At 47.5% G+C, this 10,287-nt stretch overlaps 1 protein-coding gene across 1 annotated transcript in view; it reads left to right on the top strand.

Moving 5' to 3' along the window:
• The window catches only part of Lgmn (legumain), a 32,867-nt gene that overhangs the window by 6,505 nt on the left and 16,075 nt on the right, over positions 1 to 10,287 (top strand). The window contains exon 2 of the mRNA XM_005390332.2: positions 7,667 to 7,832. Coding sequence (XP_005390389.1) covers positions 7,686 to 7,832 — 147 coding nt within the window. The 5' untranslated portion in view covers positions 7,667 to 7,685. The remainder of the gene's footprint in view (positions 1 to 7,666; positions 7,833 to 10,287) is intronic.

The raw sequence follows: 10,287 nt of genomic DNA, 5'->3' as shown, positions 1-10,287 counted from the left end.
TAACGAGGGATTCTTGTAAAATTGGGTTCAGCAGGCTAAGGCCTTGCGGACATAAAAGGGCTCAGAGGAACTTGAGCAAAGTTAATTGGGGAGCTAGTCCCTACCACCTGTCCTTGTTTTTCCTGCATGTCCTCAGCTGAAGGCCACATACATGATGGTGTCCTTGTGACCACCCCAGATGAAGACTTTCTGATGGGAAGGCTCCTTTGGTTTTTTTTTTGGTTTTTCTCCGGTACCAGGAACTGAACTCACGACCTTGCGCTTGCCAGGCAGGTGCTTTGCCACTGAGCTAAATCCCCAGCCCGGGAAGGCTCCTTTTGGATGTCCGTGTGCAGCTGGCCGCTTTGCCTGGCTTTGATGGTCCGCTGTGCCTAACCCCAAGCCAGCAGAGAGTGGGGCTGGCAGTGAGACGTCACGCTTGGTGGTGGTTGAGGTGCTGTCTCTGGAGAGTGCTGTCTCTGCAGAGTCTGCCTTGCTCCCCGGAGACCCGGGAGACCGAATTTTTGGTGGAAGGTTTATTCCAAGTTAGCTCAGAGAAGGAGAGGAGATAAAGGGGTCCCTTTGCTGCCTCCGATCTCTATCTACCTGCTCAGGTGTGCAGAGAATTTGCATTGTGAGGAAGACAGGGTGCAGGGAGATAGGACAAGAGCTCTTTATCCCAAGCGCACACTAGTGCCTTAAAATAGATGGGAAGATGGCCAGCGTGTCTTACACTGGGGAAGCAGTGAGACCTGGCTCTGGCCCAGGCTGGGGACTCGCAGTGGTTGTGCTGGGGGCGCGGGGGCTGCCAGACTTACGGATCAGCACCTTTTATGGTGACAAGCTCAGTGGGACAAGCAGTCTTTACAGGCGGGTCTGTGTGTTGGTCCTGCCATCGAATGGAGTCCTGGAGGAACTTCCCCCAAAGAGGAGGCTGGTTAGAGTCAGGAGATGGGGGTACTTATATGTCTTGGGAGGGGGTGGAAATCTATGATATTTGTGGATCTATAGAAAGTCCAAGCTCAGTTTAAAGGTGAAGGGCCAACTCCAGTCTATTGTGTTTTCAAGGATGGGGGATCTGTTATCCTTAAAAACATTCTTTGAAATCTTTGGATCTGAGCCGGGCGTGGTGGCGCACGCCTGTAATCCCAGCACTGGGAGGCTGAGGCAGGAGGATCGTTGTGAGTTTGAGACCAGCCTGGGCTACAAAGTGAGCTCAAGGCTAGTTTGAACTGCATAGTGAGACCCTGTCTCAAAAAAACAAAAACAAACAAACAAACAAAAAAGACAAAACAAAACAAAACAAATCTTTGGATTTGTTTATCTTAGGGTCAGGTCTCTACCCTTTACCTTATCTACTAAGCTAACTATGGATTTAGAATATCTTTAAAGGATTTGGGATATAATAGGCCTGGAAAGAAAATACCAATAAGCCTAGGAAGCACAAATAAGCCTCAGGAGAAAAGATGTGGAATATAGATATGGACAACCTTGGGTAACTGTGTCCTGAAGTTGCAGTCTTTAAAATTATGACTTTCCTTGTCTCCTTTATACCTGCCTTTATTTCTTCTATCCTAACGCAGTCCAGCAGTGCCACTCACCAGTGAGTTTCTCTACCTCTCTCACCTCCGTGTCCTCCTGGTCTGTGAAAGGACTGATACGTGCTCACTACGTGCTCACAGGGATGTGACGATGATGTAAATAAAGACTTCAGGTTACCAGGCAACACTGCTGTGCTTGCAAACACTCGGCTCCCCGACACATGCACATCACCCTGGGGAAGCCTTTCTCTCCTGTCTTTCCCGTGTGTCTTTGTCGTCCGTGCATGCCAGCACTACACGATGGACATCTTTCCATTCTTGGCACTTTTAGCACCTGCCTGACTTCTTTTTTTTTTGGTGCTGGAGATTGAACGAGGGCCTTGTATATCTTAGGCGAGGGCTCTACCACTGAGCTACATCCCCAGCCCACTCCCTTAACTCTTAAAAAAAAAAATTGAGTTCACAGTTCCCACTAAAAGGAGAAACCACGGAGCCATAGCCGATGTAGCTAGACAGCCCGCTGTGGATGCCGTTTATGTGGCGTCAGTGCTTTGTTCTTATGAACGGGCCGGCTGCCTCACCACCTTTCTCTTTCCAAAACCATTCCTCCCACTTTGTCCTCCTGCCCTCTCCTGCCTCATTTTTCTCCATAGCTTTCAGCACCGTCTGACAACTGCATAGGTCCACAGTCAGCCTCTGTGAGAATCCTCGGCCCTTGTTTGCTCTGCTGTCCAGCGCCTGTAAGGAGCTAGGGGAGTAGGTGTTGGGAACGTAGCTAACAGGGTGAGTTTAGGGAGCAGTAGGTGGTGGTGTCTCTGTCATTGGACCCTAGAGGGCACAACTAAAAATAGAGTCTCAGGAGCTGGTGTAGCAAGAGTCTTTTACTTTTTCTTCAAATTTTCACCTTGATAAAACAAGAATAATAGGATGTTGCAAGATCATTTGTGCCTGTGGTGCTTTGACTTTGTTGGGAATGATGTGCTCTTCAGGAAATTGCGGCCGAAGGCCAGCTGCTGTGAGACACTGGTTGCTGATTACAAGGTGCAGTTGGAAAGTACGGTGTGTTTGAATTGAAAAAAAAAATCACTACAGTAAAAGACACATTACTGTTAATCCACCTCAAAATACTCCTCTTGAACACCCCTTTTTTTGTTTGTGTCTTTTGTTTTTTTGAGACAGGGTCCTATAGTTTAGGCTGGTCTTGATCTCACTATATAACCCAGGTTGGCCTTGAACTCTCAGCGATCCTCCTGCCTCAGCCTCTTGAGTGCTAGGATTACAAGCGTGCACCACCACATCCGGCTCCTCTTGAACACACTTACCCATCATTGCCACTTTCTGAAGCAGCTCTTGAAGTCCTTTTGTCACTCGGGAGCCGGGTCCTGACCCTTGAGAAAATTGGCCTTTGCTAGCCTCTTGGGTCTTTTGTGCCCTTGATGAAAGCATTTAGTAAAGACACATGGATGGCTGGGTAGAAGTACAGATAGAATGTAGTACAAAGTAGATACAGGGAGATTACAGATTCAAGTGGGGAAAATGGGCAGTGCCAGGAAGGCATCTGCCCCCTGACTGGGAGTCTGGCCATTGTGCACACAGGAGTTACCCCTGGGGTTCAGGGAACTAGGGAAATCATGATGTTTATTGGCATTTTTCTTAACATTTACTTTGAAATTGCAAAATGTCTTCTAATCCTTTTCAGATGGTCAGTGTTCTCTTGGGGGCATTAGTCATTAAGAAACTTAGGAAAGGTGTTTACAAAAGAAGTGCTTAATTTAAGCCAGTCTTAGGGACAGGGGATATAGCTCAGTGGCACAGTGCCTGCCTGGAAAGTTCAATTCCTGGTACCAAAACAAGACAAAACAAAACAAAAAACCAGGTCCCAGGCCAAGGCAGCAGGGTCTTTGAAGAAGTTTCTTTTCCTGGTGTCACTGGACCACTGGCTGTGGCAACCGGAAATGCCGTTTGAATGTTCTAGAAATACACGGCCTGTGTCTTTGGGTCTGAGGCCTAGTATATGATTATAAATGTGGTATACGTTGAGGTCTTTTGTTTTTTCTGGACTCCCCTTCTGTCCCTTAGGCCCGCTCATGTCTGCTTGCCTTAACACTTTTTCTTGAGTGTGTCTTTAGTTGTGCCATTGTGGGTGCCTTGATGTCCTGAAGGTAAAAATGTTTACCTTCTATGGTCATTTGAAGGTGCCAGATCTGATGAATTAGGTGGATGAGGACACACTGTAATGTTTGTTAAAAGGCAGCCTTTCCCTTGGATAGCACTCAGCATAAGCATTCACTGTATTTTTTATCATGTCTTATAAAGTCATGAAAGAGGACTTCCAGAACTGCTTCAGAAAATGGCAAGAGGGATGGGACGAGCATGTTCAAATCAAGGGGAGTATTTTGAAGCAGATTAATCCATTAATGCGTCTCTACTGTAATAAATTGTTTAATTTACACATTCGTGGTATTTTTTTTATCTCCTCTTGTATATCACTTTCATGTCTCATCTCCACCCAAGTCCCAGTGCGTTTCCTGAAACGGTGTTCGGGTATGTGTTTTCTAAACTTTTGTTCATTTGTTTTTTTCTGGTACTGGGAACCGAACTCACAACCTTGCGCTTGCCAGGCAGGCACTGTGCCACTGAGCTAAATCCCCAGCCTCGGGTATGTGTATCCTGAGTGGCATTTTCTGTTCAGTGACATGCTGTGCAGCTTTTAACCTGGTGCTATAATCAAGGAATCGCAACTCTGTTTATGAGGAAGAAGAATGACAGAGTGAAAGCACCAAATGAGAACTGTGAAACTACTATTTGGGTATTGGGTTACTCCCGACACGGAGGAGTAACACTTTAGTATATTCAGAGGATGAAAGATGAAACTGTTGTGGTGTCTGCTGCAGTGTTGGCTAATTCAGACAGTTAAACTGGTGGTGTCCTCGCCGTGGGTGGACCATCAATTTGGGTAGTTGTCCCTCTGTATCCCTGGGAATGGATGCTCATGTCCCTTATGTAAAATGACGTAGTATTTGCATAGAACCAACACATCCTCCTATATACTTGAACTCATCCTTAGATTACTTGTAATACGTAGTACAGTGTAAGTAGTATGTAAGAATTTATTGTGCCGTGTTGTAAGAAAAACAGTCTGTACATGGCAGTAGATGAAGTGTTCCTCCCAGGTAGCTTCAGTTTGAGGTAGATTGAGTCCCCAGTGTGGAACCCGTGGATATTGAGGGCTGATTGTATTTTATCTCCTCCTTTTTTCTCTAAATTGAGGAGGGGAAGTCACACACCAGCATCTCCCAAGGACTGAGCCTCTTTGGGGCTAAGTCACATATGCCAAACTCAACAAAAACTCATATGCACTGGGGAGCCCACTTAACAGTTTTTTTAAAGGAGCTCTCAGCTATGTCGCCCAGGCTGGCCTTCACCTTACAATCCTCCTGCCTTAGTCTCCTGAGTAGCTGGAATTACACACTTGTACCTCTGTGCCCAGGTTCATCATTTTTGGTGAATGATTACCAGCCAGACAGGCTGTCCCTGTCATGTGGCCTGGGGCCACATTCTTGCTTCCTAGGGCAAGGTCAACAAACTATAGCCATGGGCCAAGCATACTTCCTGTTTATGTAAGTTCTGAGATACAGTCATGTTCATTGCTTTACATGTTATCTCTAGGTACTTTTTTTTACCCCCTGGGTACTTTCGAGATACCGAGACAGGCTGGCCTGCGGAGCCACAGATATTTACTGTCAAGCCTTTTACAGAAGAGTTTTTACCAATCCTTACTTAGAGGAAGGCTTCCAGGGAGGCCTGAATGCAGCCAGGAGGCTGCTGGTTCACTCACCTTATAGTTCTTGTTGCATGTCCCTGTGGGCCCCTGGAGAGCTCCGGGCACACACATTTTCCTTCTTGGCTGTCTCTTGCCTGCCTCCCCATTGCTTCTTCATGCATTTGCATAGTTACCCCTTGTACTGTTTATCTCCCAGCCCTGGCGAACCCAGGTCGGGATGAGGGACCGTGGCACATTAACAGGTCGGCAGGGGAACTCAGTATCCACTGACTAGCCTGTTATGTGTATACTAAATCTTTTCCAGCCAAATCTGGGAGCATCTTACTCAGTTCACCCATCCATTGGCCTTGCAATGGAGCTAAAGAAACTTGAATTAGAGCTGGGCATGGAGCCGCACACCTGTAATCCCATCACCCCGGGAAGCCACGGCAAGAAGATCGCAAGTTCAAGCCCAGGCTGGGCCACTTGGCCAAACTCTGTCTCAAAATAAAAAAGGGGGTGGAGGGCTTGGGATATAGCTCAGTGGGAAATCCCTGGGTTGAATCCCTAGCATAGCAAAGGGAAAAAAGCAAAGAAGAAAGAAGGAAGGAAGGAAGGAAAGAGAGAGAGAGAGAAAGAGAGAAAGAGAGAAAGAGAGAAAGAAAGAAAGAAAGAAAGAAAGAAAGAAAGAAAGAAAGAAAGAAAGGAAATCTGAACTTAATTCAGGTGGGAAACATCCCACAGCAAAGGGCAGCACAGTGTGTTGGCCCAGGTGCGTGCCAGGCTTCGGGCTAAGGAGGACAAGAGCCCGAGGGGTGAATGCAGAGGTATCTGCAGTGAAGTGCAGTCTGAGGAGGGCAGCATCTGTGTCACTGAGAACTTGTAAGAAACACAGGCTCATCCTAACCAGATCCCCGGGGGAACTGGGTACACTCTGGGAAGCCCTGGTCTAAGGTGTGCTCATTTCTTTAAGCCTTGCTGCGCTGTTCAGAGTGCTAGGGACAGAGTGCTGGGTGCTTCCTCAGCTTGGAAGTGATCGTCCTTAGCTGGCTGAATGCTCCGTGAAGGCAGAGGCTTGCTTCCTGTCTCTCTTACTGAGTTCCCAGCGCCTAGCACACTGTCTGGCTGGGCAGGTGTCCAGGGGACTTTGGCTGTCAGGTGATGAATGAGTGGCTGGACACGTGCCGGCCTGCTTGCCTAGTGGCGCTGGAGGCAGAGGTCTCAAAGACTGTTCTCTCTCTTATCACAGACCCTTGCTTTACCTGTGTTTTTTGTCACCAGAGGGAATTGTTTTAGAATAACACAATCAGAGTACAGAAGAGGGTCTGCTCTTGTGTAATGCGAGGTGTCTAGGATCAGCCTCGTTCCTGCCTTTTGCACTTAAAAAATGTTCATTTAAAGTTTTAACATTGACTGGGCATGGTGGCGTGGTGCCTATAGTCCCAGCTGCTTGAAGGCTGAGGCAGGAGGATCATTTATTTGAACAGAAAAGTTCAAGATCCATCTTGAAAAAGAAACAAAGTTTCGGCATTAAAGTATAAAATAGGGCACACATGTTGTTAAGAATAAAGTCTTGAGGCACAGAGCCACATAGCAGAAAGTGCTGGGCCAGGAATTCTGAAGGCCTGGCTCCGATCTCTGGCCAACGTTGGCTCTACACAGACAAAGGGCAGGTCACCTGCTTTCTAACGTCCCCTTTTCTTTGAGGCAAGGCGACACTATTCCCCTTGCCTGTTGCATGGAGCATGTGTACAAGTTCTATGTTAATCAAAGCCTCGAATAAAAATTTAGTGCACCTATTAGCACAGTTCACACAGAAGCTTAAATTGCCCATTGACATTAATATTGAACATGTATTGAATGTTTATAGGCCTTATAACAATATCCATTAATTGTAATAAAGAGGCATGTACGAAGATCACCCTTAATCCCACTCACCAGTAAATTTTTATTAAATAACTACTATGAAAATTTTGTTTGCTTTTCACTTTTTTGCCCAGTTTGTATTACATGTGTATTTTTCTTATACACAGTTTATAGTACATGATAAAGTTTTGCCAACACAGTGAATTATGTTGATGAGTTGTATCTGCTGTATGTTGGGTTGTGACAAAAATTTTCAAAGGGCTAAAAGCACTTTCTGGACAAACCTTCCACTTGCAGAGAAGTTAGGGGGATAGGGACAGGGACAGTCGCTTTTGTCCACAGAGAAGAAGGGACAGCACAGCAAAAACACAACTCCTCTATGTCTTTGTGGTTTTCCTCGGCACGCTTCATCCTGTGTTTTTGGCACATTGACTGTGATGGTTATTTCGAGGGCGACAGTGTTCACCTGTTCGTGCTTTTTCATTGACTCTGCCGTGTGCTCCTCTGATGTCTGCAGTTGGACTCCACGGTACAGAATGCTCTGGAAAGTAGCTGCACTACTCAGCCTGGTCCTGGGCTCCGGCGCTCAGCCCACCAGTGTAGATGACGACCCCCAGGATGGCGGCAAGCACTGGGTGGTGATTGTCGCAGGCTCCAACGGCTGGTACAATTACAGGCACCAGGTAAGGAAATGACTCTTTTTCCCTTATGACACTGGCATCTGTAGACAACCCTGGATATTGTCAGTAGGAAAGATCTTCTGAGAAATCATTTACACACGGGTTAGGCTGGCAAGGATGTGAAGAAATTGGACCTCACATGTTATGAGGGGGCTTATCAAACTGTATGGCCATTTTGAGAAACCCTTTGGTAGCTCCTCTAAAATTCCTGTGAGGTCACCTTAGTCTAAGACAGGGTTTCTGAGCTGGGGCACTCTTGGCACTCGGGCCAGGTGACTGTTGCTGGGGCTGTTGAGCGTTGAGGGATGTCTGCAGCATCCTTGGTCTCTTAGGTAGCAGTGGCATCGCACAACTGTAACAACCCAAGATTCCTCCAGATGTTGCTGAGTGACATGGGGACAAGCATCATACGGGCTATACCGCTGGTCTGACATCTTCATTTATAGATAAGGAGACCGAGGCCTAGCGAGAGGAGGTGACCTGCCCAAGGCCATAGAGCAAGCAGAGGCAGATGGGACTGAAGCCCTGGGCTCTGGCATGTGCACACCAGACCCCTCTGCTCTCCGCAACGTGGCTGTCTGCTGTCCTCGCCCTTGTGCCCCCATTTACCTGTTTGAGGATCTGTCAGACCTGCCCCAAAGGGACTGTGAGGCAGCAGTTCCTCTCCTAGGAATATACCCAAGAGAAGTGAAAACATGTCCACACAGGTGCTTCACGACTGCTCATATCAGCGGTAGTCCTGACAGCGAAGAGAGGAAACGCCACCTGTGGCGGGGCTGCGTGCGGTAGCTCCGCCTCTCAGACCCTCTTTAAGAACGATTGGATGGAGGGTGGGTCCTGGGGAATTTTCTAGTAGCTACATTTTAAAAGCTAAAAGCACAGGGTGAATTAGTATCTTACTTAAACAAGTATGTCCAAGCTGTTATCATTTCAAGTGTAATCACTGCAAAGACTGATAGTGAGATAACTTGCATTCTTTTTGGTGCTAAGTCCCTGGAACCCAGTGTGTGATGCCCTCGAGCTGTATCTCTGGTCAGACTAGCCACGTTCCCAGTGCCATGGCCAGTGGCCCATGCTTGGATGGCTCAGGGACAGAGCCTGTGTCCCTGCGCCTGTTGGTGCTGTCTGTCACCTCAGAACTGGGGCAGGTACACTTTCCCACAGGATGTTTATTTTTATATCTGTTTCATATCTGTTAAACACAGAGGGGGCTGATTTAGCTGAAGTTATGACTCATTCCTTGAGTGATTTCTGTGTGTTAGCCAAACCGGAAATTTAACTTGATTAAAAAGTTGTTATCGTGGCAAAATGATCCCTGTCCTTTTAGTACCTAACCACCACTGCAAGAGAAGTCACCAGAGTCTCTGGCTGTTTGCCTCAGTCTTCCCTCCCTCCCCAACCATGAGGCAGCTAGTTAGTTTTAAGTCTCGTGAACACCCTGGTTCATTGGCGGCTGTGGTTTTTTTCAGCCTACTGTATAATAATATATTAGTTCAACATTATTAAGTAGAACTTATCCAATTACCCTTGGCTCTCAGAACCTTTTCTTTTATGGTGTTTATTGAATAAGAAAAAAGGGAATGGGGCAAATATAGTGGCCACAGACTAAACTCTTTGTCCCTAAATAGGAGAGGATGGTGGCATTGAGACCATGTAGAGATGAACTGTGTGCCGTGTCTTCCTGACCGCAGCCTGGGTCTCTGCTGGCCCGTGTCTACTCCCAGCCAGCCGCCAACATGTACTTCCTCAGCACCATAGGACCTGACATGCTGGTGGAGGTTTCCATCTTCCTTGGATTAATACGACACCCACTCCCAATGGTTTCTTTTGTTCAGGGAAGGTTAACATGCTGGGCACCGTCGTGGTTGTTGCCAAGCATTTTTCTCTGCTCTATGGTGGCTATTTTAGACTTATTTTATCTCGACCAAGTTAGATTTATATTTTGCACTCTGGACAGATAGCAGAGGGGGTGGGTTCTGGTGTGCCGGTAGGACATTCTGCCTCCAGGTACCTGATGGCAGGGTCCAGGGTCAGCAGACTGCTATATACTGGTGGCCTGGGGCCGGGGTGGGAAACAGGCAGACCTGGTGATGGTCTAGGGCCCAGCTAGGATAGGTCAGGGCCAGGAAGTAGGCACAGGCGCTTGGGAGGTGAGGTGTGATCCCAGGATGTACCCAGAGGAGCTGAGCAGTGGGAAGTGACCCAGGAGCAGAACTAAGAGGAAGTGTCTTCCCTTGGTCCTCGTGTGCCTGGCCCGAGGTGCTGATGATGCAGGGAACCCGTGCTGACCTCCTGCTGCCTCTGACTGAGCATGTAGCTTGTGTTATCTCAATCCTTAGCCATTTCAGGAGGATGGACGGGTCCTGGTGTGGGTGAAACTGACGTGCACAGAGGCTGAGTAACTCGGCTATAGTCACACAGCTGGTAAGAGGTGGAGCTGGGGTTTGAACTCAGGCAG

This window comes from Chinchilla lanigera, unplaced genomic scaffold (assembly GCF_000276665.1).
Source record: "Chinchilla lanigera isolate Chin_1 unplaced genomic scaffold, ChiLan1.0 scaffold00037, whole genome shotgun sequence".
Taxonomy (NCBI): domain Eukaryota; kingdom Metazoa; phylum Chordata; class Mammalia; order Rodentia; family Chinchillidae; genus Chinchilla; species Chinchilla lanigera.
The sequence above is the reverse complement of the archived record's forward strand: the minus strand, read 5'-3'. Positions and strand labels throughout refer to the sequence as shown.